We start from the raw sequence: 18,822 nt of genomic DNA, 5'->3' as shown, positions 1-18,822 counted from the left end.
CAGGGGAGTCGCTTCACAGGCGGTGAAGCAGGTGTGCAGGTGTCTATCTTTCTCTCCTCCTCTCTGTCTTCCCCTCCTCTCTCCATTTCTCTCTGTCCTATCCAGCAACAATGACATCAATAATAACTACAACAATAAAACAACAAGGGCAACAAAGGGAATAAATAAATAAAATAAATATTTAATAAAAGGTGATTCTTATTTAAAAATATATATATATTTATTTATTCCCTTTTGTTGTCCTTGTTGTTTTATCGTTGTAGTTATTATTGTTGTGGTCATTATTGGATAGGACAGAGAGAAAATGGAGACAGGAGGGGAAGACAGAGGGGGAGAGAAAGACAGACACCTGCAGACCTGCTTCACTGCTTATGAAGTGACTCTCCTGCAGGTGGGGAGCCGGGGGCTCGAACTGGGGTTCTACGTCAGTCCTTGTGCTTTGCACCACCCACACTTGACCCGCTGTGTTATCAACCGACTCCCTTTTTTCCTTACTTTTTTTAAAGATCTTATTTATTAATGAGAAAGATAGGCAGAAAGAAGGAACTAGAAATCACTCTGGTACATGTACTGCCAGGGTGTGAACTTGGGACTTCATGCTTGAAAGTACAGTGCTTTATCCACTGCACCATCTCCCAGACCACACTGTTTCTGTCTTTCTTTTTTTTTTTAATCTTTATTTATTTGATAGAGACAGCCAGAAATTGAGAAGGGGGAGACAGTGAAGGAGACAGAGAGACCCCTGCAGCACTGCTTCACCACTTGTGAAGCTTTCCCCCTGCAGGTGGGGACCGGGGGCTCGAGCCCAGGTCCTTGCGCACTGTAACGTGCGCTCAACCAGGTGCGCCACCTGCTCCTGTTTTTCTTTTTTGAATTTTTTTAAATATTGATAGAGACAGAAACTGGAGGGGGGGAGAGACAGACACCTGCAAGCCCTGTTTCACCACTTGTGAAGCTTCCCCCCTGCAGGTGGGAGCCAGGGACTAGAACCCAGGTCCTCGTGCACTGTGATGTGGGAGCTTAACCAGGTGCGCCACCACCGGGCCCTGTTTCTGTTTTGCTATGACCAAACCTGGAACAACTTAAACAACAAAATAAAATAAATAAAAATCAGGGGCCAGGCGGTGGCACACCCAGTTAAGTGAACATAGTAGCAAGCTCAGAGTCTATCAACAATCAACAGCCATTTGCATAGTCCCTGAAAAATATTCCCAGGGAGTCGGGCGGTAGCGCAGCGGGTTAAGCACACATGGCGCAAAGCTCAAGGACCAGTGTAAGGATCCCGGTTCGAGCCCCCGGCTCCCCACCTGCAGGGGAATCGCTTCACAAGCGGTGAAACAGGACTGCAGGTGTCTATCTTTCTCTCCCCTTCTTTGTCTTCCCCTCCTCTCTCCATTTCTCTCTGTCCTATCCAACAACAACGAGATCTACAACTACAACAATAAAACAACAAGGGCAACAAAAGGGAATAAATAAATAAATAAATAAATAAGAATAAGTACAACAATAAAGCAGTAAGGGCAACAAAAGGAAATAAATAAATATTAAAAAAAAAAAAGAAAAAAATTTCCATTCTTGACCACTGTTATTATCCAGTACAAACACTTCAAACTATAAACAGCATCCCATAGTTCTCCGGGTGATCTATCCAACAAGCAAAAACCCGTTTGGGGGAAGGGGCAGGTTTGCACCCAGTTAAAAGCACACATTACCATTCATGAGGACCCAGGTTCAAGACCTCTACACAAGAGATGAAGCAGGTGTCTTTCTCTCCATGTCTATCTCCTCCTCCACTTGGAATTTCTATCTAGCCTAGCAAATCAAAATAAAGTAAACTAAAGGGAAAAATTAAAGAGCTGGGCGGTAGTACACCTGGTGTAGCACACATAGTTCTAAGCGCAAGGTCCAGAGCAAGGATCCCAGTTCGAGCCCCCAGCTCCCCGCCTGGGGGGGGCACTCACAAGCCATGAAGCAGGTCTGCAGGTGTCTGTCTTTCTCTCCCTCTCTGTCTTCCCCTCCTCTCTTAACTTCTCTGTCTTATCCAACAACAACAGCAGCAGCAGCAACAACAACGGGGGATAAAAAGGCTACCAGGGGCACTGGATTCACACTGCAGGCACCGAGCTACAATAATCCTGGTGGCCACAAAAGCAATATATTTTTATGAGGTTAGGAGGAGGGCTGGGGAGACAGCATAGTGCTACTGCAAAAGCCTTTCAAGCCTGAGGCTCTGAAGTTCTAGGTTCAATCCCCAGCACCACCATAAGCCAGAACTGAGCAGTGCTCTGGTCTCTTCCTCTCTCTCTCTCTGTATCTACTCTTTCTATTTTTTTTTAACCTTTATTTACTAGATAGACAGCCAGAAATAGAGAGGGAAAGAGGTAACAGAGCGGGAGAGAGACAGAGAGACACCTACAGCCCTGCTTCACCACTTGTGAAGCTTTCCCTCTGCAGGTGGGGACCAGAGGCTCGAACCTCGGTCCTTGTGCATTGTAGCATATGCACTCAACCAGGTGCACCACCACCCGGCCCCTGTATCTACTCTTTCTAATTAAAATAAAATATTTAAAAAAAGAAGAAGAAGAAAGTTAGGAGAGAGAGAAGGAACCAGACATCACTTTAGTATATGTGCTGCTGGGGATTGAACTTCGGACCTCATGTCTGAGAGTCCAATGCCTTATCCACTGCACCATCTCCTGGACCCAACAAAAGCAATAAACATTTCTGTCTCTGTCCTAAATTACAAACACACACACACACACACACACACACACACAAACACACACACACACGGGTATACATCTCATCTGCCTTTTCACAATTCAGATACAGACTCCAGCAGGCAGCAGCAGCCGACTTACTGAGCTTTTCTGGATTTTCCAGTCAATTCTTCTTCAATTCTCTGGAGGCCCACAAAAATTCCATGGGATTCATTGAAGAGCTTTCTCAAGATTTGAGAGTAAACATCTACATCCTTCCGGATGATGTGGATAAAGGGGCAGCCTGGCACCAGCTCTGACTTTCCTAAGAAGGGGGGAGGGGGTGGGATAGGAGATTAACATCACTTTCACCCTCATAAAGGAACACATTTTATATTCCCTTTTCTTTTTTGGTTATATTTTTAATTTTGTTAATTGAGTCATCTATTTACAAAAGCTTCACTCTATTTTCTACTGGTTACATTTGCTTAAAAAATGACATTGCGGTTAGAGCCCCCAGCTCCCCACCTGCAGGGGAGTCGCTTCACAGGCGGTGAAGCAGGTCTGCAGGTGTCTATCTTTCTTTCCCCCTCTCTGTCTTACCCTCCTCTCTCCATTTCTCTCTGTCCTATCCAACAATGAACGACATCAACAACAATAAGAACGGCAGCAACAAGGCTACAACAACAAGGGCAACAAAAGGAGAAAAAAATGGCCTCCAGGAGCAGTGGATTCATGATGCAGGCACTGAACCCCAGCAATAACCCTGGAGGCAAAAAAAAAAATGACATTGAGTGGTCTGGGAGGTGGCGCACTGGATAAGGCTTTGGACTCTCAAGCATGAGGTCACGAGTTCAAACCCTGGTAGCACATGTACCAGAGTGATGTCTGGTTCTTTCTCTCTCTCCTATCATTTCTCATGAATAAATAAACTCTTTTTTTTTTTAATAAATAAACTCTTAAAAAAAAAAAAAAAGACATTGACGTGACGGGCAGTAGCGTACCAGGTTAAGCACGCATGGTGCAAAGCGCAAGGACCAGCAGAAGGAGTCCGGCTTGAGCCCCCCGGCTCCACACCTGGGGGTCCCTTCACAGGTGGTGAAGGAGGTCTACAGGTGTCTATCTTTCTCTCCCCTTTTCTATCTTCCCCTCCTCTCTTCATTTCTCTCTGTCCTTTCCAACAACGACACCAATAATGAAAACAATAATAACTACAACAATAAAACAAGAGCAACAAAAGGGGAAATAAATATATTTTAATAATTTTTTAAAAAATGAGATTATGTGGTCCAGGAGGTGGCACAGTGGATAAAGCATTGGACTCTCAAGCATGAAATCCCGAGTTCAGTCCCTGGCAGCACATGTACCACAGTGATGTCTGGTTCTCTCTCTCTTTTATTTTTCTCATTAAAAATAAAATAGGGGCCCGGGCGGTAGTGCAACGGGTTAAGCGTAGGAGGCACAAAGTGCTAGGAGCGGTGTAAAGACCCCGGTTCGAGCCCCCGCTCCCCACCTGCAGGGGGTCGCTTCACAGTGAAGCAGGTCTGCAGGTGTCTATTTTTCTCTCCCCCTGTCTTCCTCTCCTCTCTCCATTTCTCTCTGTCCTATCTAAATACGACGACAAAACAAAAAACATTACCTTTTTTGAAGGATGTTTCACAGACTAGCATCTCTCCTGGGCCCCAGTCGAAACACATTTGCTTATTCTTGGAATTCACTCCCGGAATCAACTAAATAATAAGGCATAGAATCTATCATTCATACTAAAGGGTTTTGCTTTCAACAGACTTGTTAAGTGTAAGGCTAGACATCATTAATGGCTCATGGGGCCAGGCGGTGGTGCACCTGGTTAAGAGCACACATTAGAGTGAGCAAGGATCCAGGTTCAAGCCCCTGGTCCCCACCTACACGGGGAAAGCTTCACGGATGGTGAGAAGACCCAATCTCTCTCCATATTCACTCATTAAGGGGGCATATCAGAAAATGCCACGATGCTGGAGAGGGTGTGGGTTCAAAGGAACCCTCCTACAATGCTGGTGGGAATGTCAATGGGTCCAACCTCTGTGGAGAACAGTCTGGAGAACTCTCAGAAGGCTAGAAATGGACCTACCCTATGACCCTGCAATTCCCCTCCTAAGGAACCCAACACACCCATCCAAAAAGATCTGTGTACACATATGTTCTTGGCAGCACAATTTGTAATAGCCAAAACCTGGAAGCAACCCAGGTGTCCAACAACAGATGAGTGGCTGAGCAAGTTGTGGTCTATATACACAATGGAATACTACTCAGCTGTAAAAAATGGTGACTTCACCATTTTCAGCCGATCTTGGATGGAGCTTGAAAAATTCGTGTTAAATGAAATAAGTCAGAAACAGAAGGATGAATATGGATGATCTCACTCTCAGGCAGAAGTTGAAAAACAAGATCAGAAAAGAAAACACAAGTAGGACCTGAAATGGAATTGGTGTATTGCACCAAAGTAAAAGACTCTGGGGTGGGTGGGTGGGTGGGTAGAATACAGGTCCATGAAGGATGATAAATGACATAGTTGTATTGTTAAATGGGAAACTGGGGAATATTATGCATGTACAAACTATTGTATTTACTGTTGAATGTAAAACATTAATTCCCCAATAAAGAAATAAATTTAAAAAAAAAAGAAGTTGAAAAACAAGATCAGAAGAGCAAACACAAGTAGAACCTGAACTGGAATTGGCGTATTGCACCAAAGTAAAAGACTCTGGGGTGGGTGGGTGGGGAGAATACAGATCCAAGAAGGACAGAGGACCTAGTGGGGGTTGTATTGTTATATGGAAAACTGAGAAATGTTCTGCATGTACAAACTACTGTATTTACTGTTGAATATAAAACATTAACTCCCCAATAAAGAAATTTTAAAAAGAAAAGAAATAAAATGCCACCAAAGCAGCTAAGTGGGGAAGTCACAGGCGGGAAAGGGAATGAGTGTTGCCCCGGAGGTCAGACACGACACAAAATGTAAAGGTCCCAGACAAAGGCACCTAATGACAACCGGGCAGCGAAAACTGAGCTGAAGGGCAAGCGGGTGCGGGATGCAGCGATGAAGACAAACAAGCCTGCCGTGATGGAGAGGACTCGGTCCTGAGGCCGCGGAGGCATGCAAGATTATTCTAGGAGCGCTCACCGTGACCGTCGGCTCTCCGTCCAGCTCCTCCATCGCGCCGCGCTTACAGCCACAACCCGCCGTGCAGTGCTGCTCCCGCCTGGGGCCTCCAGCTCCGAGCCCGCGGCGAAAGAGGCCCCTCGTCCTGGTGCCTCCGCCACTGCCTCCACACCTCGAGAGGCACAAGGCTGCAGAAAACACTTCTTACTACCACCATCAACCGCCTCTGTGGCTCTATAAACGTGCTTCTCCTTCCTAGCCTCCACTACACAGCCAGGGAAACAACGCCAAGACAAGTCTGTCCGCAACAATAAAAAGAATAACAACAGCCCTTCCTTCAAATCAGGCGCAGCCGCGGCCAACCCTGCGCCGGCCAGGAAGAAGGCCCCCCCGGAGATGGCGGGAGCGGGCGACAGCGGGAGTGCGCGTGCGCGTCCCGAGACGCCTGGTGTGGCGCGCGAGCCTGCCTGTGCGCGGCGGGAGCGAGCGCCCGAGCTCGGCAGGTTCAGGGTTTCCCGGCTTCCCGCTGGCTTCTCAGGTGAGGGTCGTCCCGGCCTGTTGTCTAAGCGGTTCCTAAGGCAGAAATGCCCCTTCTCAAGCCCAGCAGTGCTCAGGCTGTTGTGCGAGGGCGGTCACGGCCACTCCCACAAACACGAGAGACACAGGGACGAAATCCAACAGTTGTGACATCCGCTCAGCGGGCTTGACGTAAACACAGTTCCCAAAGGAAAAGACGGAGATAGCCAGGGAGATGGCAGGTGGCACGACACACTTTCCTGCTCCGGGGCCCCAGGTTCAGTCCCAGGCACCACCAGACACCGGAGCTGGGCGGTGAGTGGAAGCCCACGAAGGGCGGCCGCCGGGCCTGCACTGTCCCCGGGGCAAGGCCCAGGCTGCAGCTCGGGCAGCGACAGAGAGAGAGAGAGAGAGAGAGAGACTGTGTGTGTGTGTGTGTGTGTGTGTGTGTGTGTCTCTCCAACTGTGGTGTTTGTAAGCCTGAGGCAGGAGCGGTTATAGTAAAGAAAGAAAAAAAAAAGAGAAAGGAAGGAAGGAAAAAAGGAAGAAAGAAAAGAGAGAGAAAGGAAGTGAAGAAAGAAGAGAAAGGAAGGAAGGAAAAAAAGAAAAGAGAGAAAGAAAGAGAAAGGAAGTGAAGAAAGAAAAGAGAGAAAGGAAGTGAAGAAAGTAAAGAGAGAAAGAAAGAGAAAGGAAGTGAAGAAAGAAAAGAGAGAAAGGAAGTGAAGAAAGTAAAGAGAGAAAGAAAGGAAGTGAAGAGAGAAAAAGAAAAAAGGAAGTGGAGAAAGAAAAGAGAGAGAAAGAAAGAAAAAAGGAAGTGGAGAAAGAAAAGAGGAAGGAAGTGAAGAAAGAAAGAAAGAAAGAAAGAAAGAAAGAAAGAAAGAAAGAAAGAAAGGCGGTCCAGGAGGTGGCGCAGTGGATAAAGCACTGGACTGTCAAGTATGAGGTCCCGAGTTCAATCCCGGCAGCACATGTGCCAGAGTGATGGCTGGTTCTTTCTCTCTCCTCCCATCTTTCTCATACATAAATTAAAAAAAAAAAAAAAAAAAAAGGAAGAAAGAAAGAAAAAACTTCCCCCACACACTACCATAAGCCTGAGCTGTAGGTACCCTGGGAATCAAATAATACGTTTTAAAAGTGAGCACACTGGGACACCGGCGGATGTGGTAGAGCACACGCAGTCCCATGCTGAAGGACCCAGGGTCAAGCCCTTGGTCGCCACGAGCAAAGGGGACAGACACTTCATGAGAGGCAATCAAGAGCTTCAGGTCTCCTTCGCTTCCCCCGCCCCCCCCTTCTTCTTTTTTGATTCGCTTAAACTTGATTTTACTTGACAGAACAGAGAGCAACAGGCGAGGGGGGTAGAGGAGAGAGCACTGCTGCACTGCTTGTGAAGGTTCCTCCCTGCAGGTGGGGGCTGGAGTCTCGAACCTGGGTCGTTGTGCATGGTGACACAGGCACTTAACCAAGTGCTCCACCACCCGCCTGGTCCCCTTACTCTCCCCCTTTCTATATCACCTCTTACCTCTCAACTTCGGTCTATCCAAAATAAATAAGTATATATACATTTTTTGCCTCCAGGATTATTGCTGGGGCTCAGTGCCTGTACTACAAATCCACTGCTCCTGGAGGCCACTTTTTCCCATTTTGTTGCCTTTGTTGAAAGTGATTATTTTTAAAATCCCAAAAGTATGGCGTTGGTAGATAGCATAATGCTTATGCAAAAAGGCTGTCATGCCTAAGGCTCCAAAGCCCCAGGTTCAATCCCGCAAACCACCATAAGCCAGAGCTGATCAGCGCACTGGCAGTAATAATAATACTAAGCCACAAGAGGGCAAAGTATTGGCACACCCGGTCAAGCACACATGTTACAATTGCACAAGGACCCAGGTTTGAGCCCCAAGTCCCCATCTGCAGGGGGAAAGCTTTACAAGTGGTGAAGCAGGGTTCTAAGTGTCTCGCTCCCTTCCCTCTTGATTTCTATCTGTTGTTTTAATTATCTATTTATTTGATAGAGACAGCCAGAATTCGAGAGGAAGGAGGATATAGAAAGGGAGAAAGAGGGAGCCGGGCAGTAGCGCAGCAGGTTAAGTGCAAGTGGTGCCAATCACAAGGACCAGAGTAAGGATCCCGGTTCGAGGCCCCCACCTGCAGGGGAGTCGCTTCCCAGGCAGTGAAGCAGGTCTGTAGGTGTCTGTCTTTCTCTGTCTTCCCCTCCTCTCTCCATTTCTCTCTGTTCTATCTAACAACGACGACATCAATAATAACTACAACAACAATAAAAAACAACAAGGGCAACAAAAGGGAAAATTTAAAAAGAAAGAAAAATAAAGGGAGAAAGACGGGCAGGGGTAGATAGCATAATGGTTATGCAAAGAGATTCTCATGCCTGAGGCTCCAATACCCCAGGTTCAGACCCCCACACCACCATAAGCTAGAACTGAGCAGCGCTGGTAAAAAAATAAATAAATCAGGGGCCAGGCAGTAGTGTAGCAGGTTAAGTGCATATGGTGGGAATTTATTATTTATTTTTTATATAAATTCCCCCTCCAGGGTTATCGCTGGGGCTAAGTGTCTGTACTGAAAACCCACTGCTCCTGGAGGCTCCCAGGCTCCCCACCTGCCCGGGAGTCGCTTCATAGGTGGTGAAGCAGGTCTGCAGGTGTCTATCTTTCTCTCCCCCTCTCTGTCTTCCCCTCCTGTCTCCATTTCTCTCTATCCTATCCAACAACAATACTAACAACAACGATAAACAAGGGCAACAAAAGGGAAAAGTAGCCTCCAGGAGCAGTGGGTTTTCAGTACAGACACTGAGCCCCAGCGATAACCCTGGAGGGGGAATTTATATAAAAATAAATAATAATTTTTTAAAAATATTTATTTTATTAATTTATTCCCTTTTGTTGCCCTTGTTGTTTTTTTATTGTTGTAGTTATTATTGTTGTTGTCGTTGTTGGATAGGACAGAGAGAAATGGAGAGAGGAGGGGAAGACAGAGAGGAGGAGAGAAAGATAGACACCTGCAGACCTGCTTCACCGCCTGTGAAGCGACTCCCCTGCAGGTGGGGAGCCGGGGGCTCGAACCGGGATCCTTATGCCGGTCCTTGTGCTTTGCGCCACCTGCGCTTAACCCGCTGCACTACAGCCCGACTCCCAATAATAAATTTTTTTAAAGGGTAGGGAGACACCTGTAGCACTGTTTCATCACTCATGAAGCTTTCGCCCTGCAGGTGAGGACTAGGGACTTGACCCCACGTCCCTGCACATTGTCACGTGTGTACACCCAGGTTTACCACCATCCAGCCCTGATAATCTGACTGCCTTTATCCACTAAATAAACAAAGATAACATCAATAGGTAAATAAATAAAAGTAAGGGTTCAGGCTGAGGAAGATACCTTACTGATGAAGTCAAAAGGTTGCCATGCCTGCAACACTTCTCTCAGGTTCTGTTCTCAGCACCAGTAAAAGCCAGAGTTGATAAATGCTCAGGTGAAGATGAAATGGTGAGCCTGGAAGGGGCACAGTGGATTGGACTCTGGAGCTTAAGGCCTTGAATTCAGTGCCTGCACTATGAATTTACCATTTGCGGAAGCCACTTTTCAAGTTTTTGTTGCCTTTGTTGTTACTATTGTTGGATAGGACAGAAATGGATAGAGGAGGAAAGACAGAGGGGGAGAGAAAGACACCTGCAGACCTGCTTCACCGCCTGTGAAGTGAATCCTCTGCAGATGTGGAGCCGGGGGCTCGAACTGGGATTCTTGTGTGGGTCCTTGAGCCCACGTGCACTTAACCCGTAGCTACGCTAATGCCCAGCCCCCTGAATATATATTCTTAAAGATGAATTAGGATTGTGAGGACTGGGAGGTGACCTAGAAGTTACAGTGTGTGCCTTAGCATGCAAAAAGCCTTTTTTTAAATTTATTTTTTATTTAAGAAAGGATAAATTAACAAAACCATAGGGTACGAGGGGTACAATTACACACAATTCCCACCACCCAATCTCCATAACCCACCCCCTCCCCTGATAGCTTTCCCATTCTCTATCCCTCTGGGAGCATGGACCCAGGGTCATTGTGGGTTGCAGAAGGTAGAAGGTCTGGCTTCTGTAATTGCTTCCCCGCTGAACATGAGCGTTGACTGGTTGGTCCATACTCCCAGTCTGCCTCTCTCTTTCCCTAGTAGGGTAGGGCTCTGGGGAAGCGGAGCTCCAGGACACATTGGTGGGGTCTTCAGTCCAGGGAAGCCTGGCCGGCATCCTGATGGCATCTGGAACCTGGTGGCTGAAAGGAGAGTTAACATACAAAGCCAAACAAATTGTTGAGCAAATGGACCCAAAGCTTGAAATAGTGGAGAGGAAGTGTTGGGGGGTACTCACTGCAAACTCTAGTGTACTTCTGCTTTCAGGCATATATTTTGCACTAGTTTATGAATAAGTGTGAACATATGCTCTCTCTCACAGAACCTGGTCTATATGTAGGTTTTGGGACTTTGTTAGAAAGTGAACCACGGGGGTCGGGCAGTGGCGCAGTGGGTTAAGCGCATGTGGCGCAAAGCGCAGGAACCAGCATAAGGATCCCGGTTCGAGCCCCCGGCTCCCCACCTGCAGGAGCGTCGCTTCACAGAGGGTGAAGCAGGTCTGCAGGTGTCTATCTTTCTCTTCCCCTCTCTGTCTTCCCCTCCTCTCTCCATTTTTCTCTGTCCTATCCAACAACGAATTGCTTCAACAAGGGCAATAATAATAACCACAACGAAGCTACAACAAGGGCAACAAAAGGGGGAAAAAAAAATGGCCTCCAGGAGTGGTGGATTCATGGTGCAGGCACCGAGCCCAGCAATAAACCTGGAGGAGAAAAAAAAAAAAAAGAAAGTGAACCACCTGGAATGGAATTAGAGTATACTATGAAAGGAAAGGTCTCACCCGAGTAATGAAGCTGAAGGGTTGTCATTCCACACGTGAAGTCTCTGGACACAGTCTGAGCTGATTAGGTTGCGATCGGCTGATGCAATATTATTTGATATGGATTGGGAGAAGCATGTGGGAAAGTGGGCCCTATCCTAAGGTTCCAGGACTGGGGGAAATATAGGCTCTATAGTGGAGATGTGAGGTTCCTGCTGTCTTAGGGTTCAAAAAGACAATGGATAGTTAATGTTATCATCACATTATTTGGTAACTGGGTTAACTTTGAAAAGTCCTTTTGTTAGGGTTTGCTGTATAGTAGCCAGTATCTTGTATATAGCTGTGCCATTGGTTGCTTCTGATAACAAAAAGCCTTTTTTTAAAAGAGTATAAATTTTTTCAACTTTATTTATTTTTTTTAATTATTTCTTTATTGGGGAATTAATGTTTTAAATTGAACAGTAAATACAATAGTTTGTACATGCATAACATTCCCCAGTTTCCCATTTAACAATACAACCCCCACTATGTCATTTATCATCCAACTTTATTTATTTTTTTAAATATTTATTTATTCCCTCTTATTGCCCTTGTTGTTTTATTGTTGTTGTTACTGATGTCGTTGTTGGATAGGACAGAGAGAAATGGAGAGAGGAGGGGAAGACAGAGAGGGGGAGAGAAAGATAGACACCTGCAGACCTGCTTCACCGCCTGTGAAGCGACTCCCCTGCAGATGGGGAGCCGGGGGATTGAACTGGGATCCTTCCACCTGTCCTTGCGCTTTGCGCCATGTGCGCTTAACCCGCTGCACCACTGCCCGACTCCCTATTTATTTATTTATTGGATAGAAATAGCCAGAAATTGGAACTGGGTGGTGGCGCACCTGATTGGACACACATGTTGGAAAGCTAAAGGATCCAGGTTCCAGCCCCCAGCATGAGGAAAGCTTTTTTTCCCTGCATGGGGAAAGCTTTGCGAGTGGTGAAGCAGTGTGGCAGGTGTCTATTTCTCTCCCTTCTCTATCACCCTCTTCCCTCTCAAATTTCTGCTGTATCTATCCAATAAATGAGTAAAGATAATTTTTAAAAATTATTTAAAAAAAGAGATAGCCAGAAATTAGGAGGGAAGGGGGTGATAGGGAGAGAGACCAAGAAACACCTGCAACACTGCTTCACCACTTTCAAAGCTTTCCGCCTGCAGGTGGGGACCAAGGGTTTAAACCTGGGTCCTTGTGCACGGTAACATGTGCCTTCAACCAGGTGCACCACCACCCAGACCCGACATGCATAAAGGCTTGAATTCCATATTTAGCACCACACGAGAGCATCAAGAACAGCACTAAGGGAATGCTTTCTCATATATATGAAGCTTATCTCAATGTTTAAATAATAATTTTTTTAAATAATAAATATAGGGGATCGGGTGGTATTGCAGCTGGTTAAGCTCACATGGACCATTGTAAGGATCCCGGTTTGAGCCCCCAGCTGCCCACCTGCAGAGGATTCACCTCACAAGCGGTGAAGCAGGTCTGCAATTATCTGTCATTCTCTCCTCTCTTGTCTTCCCCTCCTCTCTCCATTTCTCTCTGTCCTACCCAACAACAATAGCAATGGAAACAATAATAACAGTAACAACAACTACAAGGGCAACAAAATTGGAAAAAAATGGCCTCTAGGAGAAGTAGGTTCATAGTGCAGGCACCGAGCCCCAGCAATAACTCTGGAGGCAAAATAATAATAGTAGGTAAGTAGTAAGGATAGCCAGAGAAGTGGTACAGTGAGTACAGCACTGAACTTGTTCAATTTCTGGTATGTCATGTTCCTCCATAATGCTCTGATTCTCTCTCCCTCTCTCCCTCTGTTGTGTTAATAAATAAATTAAAAATATTTTTTAAAAACGGCTGGGAAAATAGCATAAAGTTAGACAAAAATACTTTCATTCCTGAGAGGCACTGAAGGTCCCAGGTTCAATCCCCAGCACCACCATAAGCCAGAGCTGAGCAGTGTTCTGGTAAAGTGCTCACATTACAGTGCAAAAGGACCCAGGTTCAAGCACCTAGTCCTCACTTGCCAGGGGAAAGCTTCATAAGTGGTGAAGCAGGGCTGCAGGTATCTCTCTCTGTTTTTTTCCCTCTATCTTGCCCTCCCCTCTTAATTGCTCTCTGTATCTATTCAATAATAAAGAGAGAGAGAAAGAAAATAAGGAGCCAGGAGTCGGGCGGTAGCGCAGCGGGTTAAGTGCACATGGCACAAAGCGCAAGGGCCGGCTTAAGGATCCCGGTTGGAGCCTCCGGCTCCCCACCTGCTGGAGGTTGCTTCACAAGCGGTCAAGCAGGTCTGCAGGTGTCTATCTTTCTCTCCTCTCTGTTTTCCCCTCCTCTCTCTATTTCTCTCTGTCCTATCCAACAACAACAACAGCTATGACAACAGTAACAACTACAACAAGGGCAACAAAATGGGAAAAATGGCCTCCAGGAGCATTGGATTCATAGTGCAGGCACCAAGTCCCAGCAATAACCCTGGAGCCAAAAATAATAATAATAATAAATAAAATAAGGGAGTCAGGCGGTAGCGCAGCAGGTTAAGCATATGTGGCACAAAGCCCAAGGACCGGCTTAAGGATCCCGGATTGAGTCCCAGGCTCCCCACCTGCAGGGGAGTCACTTCACAGGCAGTGAAGCAGGTCTGCAGGTGTCTGTCTTTCTCTCCCCCCGTCTATCCCTCTTCTCTCCATTTCTCTCTGTCCTGTCCAACAATGACATTGTCAATAACAAGAATAATAATAACTACAAGAATAAAACAACAAAGGCAACAAAAGAAAATAAATTTTTAAAATAAAAAATAAGAGCGATGGCAGGGGAGGTGGCATAATGGTCATGTAGAAAGACTCTCTAGCCTGACGCTTCGAAGTCCCGGTCCAAGTGCCCGAACCACCATAAGCCAAAGCTGAGCACTGCTCTGATTAAAAAAGAGAGAGAGAATGAATCCAATGCTTTATCCACTGTGCCACCTCCCTGAACACAGAAATAAATAAATAGTTTTAAAAGCAAACATTTTAAAATAAAAACAAGTGGTCTGGGACATGGCGCAGTGGTAAAGCTCTGGACTCTCAAGCATGAGGTCCCAAGTTCGATCCCCGGCAGCACATGTGCCAGAGTGATGTCTGATTCTTTCTCCTATCTTTCTCATAAATAAAATCTTTAAAAAAAAATAGGGGGCCAGGTGGTGGTGCACCTGGTTGAGCGCACATATTACAATGCGCAAGGACCCGGGTTCGAGCCCCCGGTCCCCACCTGCAGGGGGAAAGCTTCATTAGTGGTGAAGCAGGGCTGCCGGTGTCTCTCTGTCTCCCTCCCTCTCTATCTCCCCCTTCCCTCTTGATTTCTGGCTGTCTCTATCCAATAAATGAAGATTAAAAAAATTAAAAATAAAAATAAAAACTAACAAGTAAATATTGATACCTTTGAGTGGGGGAGATAGCATAATGGTTATGCAAAAGACTTCCTTCCATGCTTGAGTCTCCAAGGTCCCAGGTTTAGTCCCCATCACCATGAGCCAGAGCTGGTGAAACAAATAAACAGAGGTTGGCAAAATGACTCACTTGTATAGTGTGTTTTGCCACAGGCATGACTGTTGTCCCAGCCTGGGCCCCACCCACCACACTGATGGAAGCTTTGTTGCAGTTGTGCCTTCCCTACCTTTGCCTTTTGTCCCTCTAAAAGTAGATAATAATAATAATAATAGTTAGAAATAATAAGAACTGAGGGCCAGGCGCACCTGGCTCAACACACATGGGGGTGGTAGATAGCATAATGGTTATACAAAAAGACTCTCATGCCTGAGGCTCTGAAGTCCCAAGTTCAATCCCCCACACCACCATAAACCAGAGCTCTTCCTTCCCACCCACCTGCAGGGGGAAAGCTTCAGGAGCTTCAGCTACTTTCTGTCTCCCTCTCACCTCTCAATTTCTCTGTCTCTATCCAATAATAAATAATTAATTAATTAAAGAAAAAGCAGCCTGGACTGGGTGGTGGCACACCTGGTTAAGTGCACACATTATAGTACTCAAGGACTCAGGTTCAAACCCCGTTCCCCACAAGCAGGGGGGAAGCTTCACAAGTGGTGAATGAAGCAGGGCTGCAGGTATCTCCCTTCCCCTCTCAATTTTTGTCTCTACCCAATAATAAAGAAAAATAAATTTAAAAAGTGAAATAAAAAGCTGCCTTAAAAAAAAAAAAAGGGAGTCGGGCAGTAGCGCAGCGAGTTAAGCACATGTGGTGCAAAGCGCAAGGACAGGAGTAAGGATCCTGGTTCGAGCTCCGGCTCCCCACCTGCAGAGGACTTGCTTCACAGGCAAGGAAGCAGGTCTGCAGGTGTCTATCTTTCTCTCCCCCCCTGTCTTCCCCTCCTCTCTCCATTTCTCTCTGTCCTATCCAACAACGACGACATCAACAACAACAACAATAATAACTACAACAATAAAACAAGGGCAACAAAAGGGAAAATAAATTTTTTAAATTTTTAAAAAGGAAAAAGAAGGGAGTCGGGCTGTAGCGCAGCGGGTTAAGCACAGGTGGTGCAAAGCACAAGGACCGGCATAAGGATCCTGGTTCAAACCCTGGCTCCCCACCTGCAGGGGAGTCCCTTCACAGGCGGTGAAGCAGATCTGCAGGTGTCTATCTTTCTCTCCCCCTCTCTGTCTTCCCCTCCTCTCTCCATTTCTCTTTGTCCTATCCAACAACGACAACAATAATAACTACAACAATAAAACAACAAGGGCAACAAAAGGGAATAAATAAATAAAATAAATATTAAAAAAAAAAAAAAAAGAACCAGCATAAGGATCCGCAGTTCAAGCCCCCGGCTCCCTCCTTCCAGGGGAGTCACTTCACAGGCGGTGAAGCAGGTCTGCAGGTGTCTGTCTTTCTCTCCTCCTCTCTGTCTTCCCCTCCTTTCTCCATTTCTCTCTGTCCTTTCCAACAATGACAACATCAACAACAACAAGAACAATTACAACAACAATAAAACAACAAGGGCAGCGGCGGCCATTTCTCTGGGAGCTCCGCCGCTGGGGGCCTGCTGTAGGTGCTCGGCTGGTCGGGACAGACCATCACCATCGCTGGCTCGGTGGCCCCTCACCTGCAGTTCTTCCCCGACTCGCCCCGTCACGATGAACAGTCTCTCAGCCTGGCTGGTGGTACAACATATAAATGTTAAACAAGTCACAAGTTTCAGTTCCTGGCATCACCTGTGTCAGAATCATGCTCTGGTTCTCTCCTCTCCCACTAAGTCTACCCCTCAATCCCAAACCTTTCCTCAATGGGCTAACAGGAAAGCCAGTAATGGCGAAGTTTAAGTGGGGAATGGAGTACAAGGGCTGCCTGGTATCTGTAGATGGCTATATGAATATGCAGCTTGCAAATACAGAAGAATACATAGATGGAGCATTGTCGGGACATCTGGGTGAAGTTTTAATAAGGTGTAATAATGTCCTTTATATCAGAGGGGTTGAAGAAGAGGAAGAAGATGGAGAAATGAGAGAATAACGCGTCTTTTGTGGTTTATATATATATATATATATATTTCTAGACAATAAAGATTTGTTTCTCAAGTTGAAAAAAAAACAAGGGCAACAAAAGAGAATAAATTTTTTTAAGTTTTTTATTTATTTATGAGAAACATAGGAGGAGAGAAAAAGAGCCAGACATCACTCTGGTGCATGTGCTGCCGGGGATTGAACTGAGGACCTTATGCTTGAGAGTCTGATGCTCCCGGACCACAGGAATAAATATTTTTTAAAAATAAATAAATAAATAAAAATGGACTCAGGAGGTGCACTTGCTTGAGCACACATGTTAATGATACACTGAGCAGGAAGCTGGGTTCAAACCCCTAGCCCCCACCTACAGAGGAAAAGCTTCCAGAACAGTGAAGCAATGCTCCCAAGTGCCTGTCTCTCTCTGTATCTCCTCCTTCCTCTCAATTTCTGTCTCTGTGCAAGAAAGAAAGAAGGGAAGGAAGGAAGGAAGGAAGGAAGGAAGGAAGGAAGGAAGGAAGGAAGGAAGGAAGGAAAATGGATGGACTGGTTGGTGGCACACCTGGTTGAGCGCACACATTACAGTGCACAAAGACCCAGGTTCAAGCCCCCAGTCCCCACCTGCAGGGGGAATGCTTTGCAAGAGGTGAAGCAGTGTTGAAGGTGTCTCTCCCTCTCTATCACCCCTTCCCTCTCAATTCCTGGCTGTCTCTATCCAATAAATAAAGATAATACGTTTTTTTAAAAAAGGGAGTCAGGTGGTAGCACAGCGGCATCTATCCCATGAATGTGAACCTGGTCTGGGCTGCCTATATATAGCTCACTAGTGTGCTGCTTTGACAGGTACAGGTACATGACCCAGTTTAAAGCTGGCCCCACCACATTGGAAGACACTCAGGAGGAGCCTCAGGCATGAAAGACTTTTACATAACCAGTATGCTATTCCCTGAACCCCTAGCCGTCAGTTTCTATACCCACCAATATCCCACACACATGAAACACATTTTCACATTTATCGTCCAAAGTCATGCTAAATCACAAAATCATATTCAGGCAAAGGAGTTTCCATATAGAGCAAGGAAACATATCTAAGGGGTTTCCATGGCAAAATGCACAGCACATTGGACTTCTAGACATATTTAGATTCTTTTTAAAAAAATGTTTATTTACTTATTCCCTTTTGTTGCCCTTGTTTTATTGTTGTTGTTATTGATGTCATTGTTGGATAGGACAGAGAGAAATGGAGAGAGGAGGGAGTCAGGCAGTAGCACTGCGGGTTAAGCGCATGTGGTGTAAAGCTCAAGGATTGGTAAGGATTCCAGTTTGAGCCCCAGCTCCCCACCTGCAGGGAGTCGCTTCACAGGCGGTGAAGCAGGTCTGCAGGTGTCTATCTTTCTCTTCCCCTCTCTGTCTTCTCCTCCCCTCTCCATTTCTCTCTGTCGTATCGAACAACAACAACATAAATAACAAGAACATAATAACTACAACAGCAATGAAAAACAAGGGCAACAAAAGGGAAAATAAATATAAAAAAACATTTTAAAAAAGAAATGGAGAGGAGGGGAAGACAGAGAGGGGGAAAGAAAGATAGACACCGGGAGTCGGGCGGTAGCGCAGCGGGTTAGGCGCATGTGGCGCAAAGCGCAAGGACCGGCTTAAAGATCCCGGTTCGAGCCCCCGGCTCCCCACCTGCAGGGGAGTCGCTTCACAGGCGGTGAAGCAGGACTGCAGGTGTCTGTCTTTCTCTCCCCCCTGTCTTCCCCTCCTCTCTCCATTTCTCTCTGTCCTATCCAACAACAACAACAATAAAACAAGGGCAACAAAAGAGAATAAATAAATAAATAAATAAATAAAATCTTAAAAAAAAAAAAAGAAAGATAGACACCTGCAGACCTGTTTCACTGCTTGTGAAGCGACTCCCCTGCAGGTGGGGAACCCGGGGTGAACCAGGATCCTTAAGCCGGTCCTTGTGCTTTGCGCCACGTGCACTTAAACCGCTGCGCTACCACCTGACTCCCTCATATTTAGATTC

At 46.1% G+C, this 18,822-nt stretch overlaps 2 protein-coding genes across 5 annotated transcripts in view; one reads left to right on the top strand and one right to left on the bottom strand.

Moving 5' to 3' along the window:
- Positions 1–6,147, bottom strand: part of NUP85 (nucleoporin 85) — a 29,377-nt gene extending 23,230 nt beyond the window's left edge. The window contains exons 1-3 of one of the 4 annotated variants that reach the window (XM_016189116.2): positions 5,866–6,147; positions 4,339–4,429; positions 2,862–3,024 (exon numbers count right to left, since the gene is read on the bottom strand). In XM_016189116.2, the coding sequence (XP_016044602.1) occupies positions 2,862–3,024; positions 4,339–4,429; positions 5,866–5,898 (287 nt within the window). In that variant the 5' untranslated portion in view covers positions 5,899–6,147. The remainder of the gene's footprint in view (positions 1–2,861; positions 3,025–4,338; positions 4,430–5,865) is intronic. The other 3 variants (XM_060202734.1, XM_007524781.2, XM_007524788.2) reach the window with 3 other exon arrangements.
- Positions 6,148–6,240: 93 nt separating this feature from the next.
- On the top strand, positions 6,241–16,850 carry LOC103115496 (small nuclear ribonucleoprotein F-like). The gene is made up of 3 exons (XM_060202490.1): positions 6,241–6,382; positions 6,510–6,552; positions 16,545–16,850. Exons 1-3 carry the CDS (start codon positions 6,241–6,243, stop codon positions 16,798–16,800), a joined length of 441 nt encoding a protein of 146 aa, XP_060058473.1. The 3' UTR covers positions 16,801–16,850.
- The last annotated feature ends 1,972 nt before the right edge of the window (positions 16,851–18,822 follow it).

The sequence above is a fragment of the Erinaceus europaeus genome, chromosome 12 (genome assembly GCF_950295315.1).
Source record: "Erinaceus europaeus chromosome 12, mEriEur2.1, whole genome shotgun sequence".
In the NCBI taxonomy this organism is placed as follows: Eukaryota; Metazoa; Chordata; class Mammalia; order Eulipotyphla; family Erinaceidae; genus Erinaceus; species Erinaceus europaeus.
This window is presented reverse-complemented; position numbering and strand designations above follow the sequence as displayed.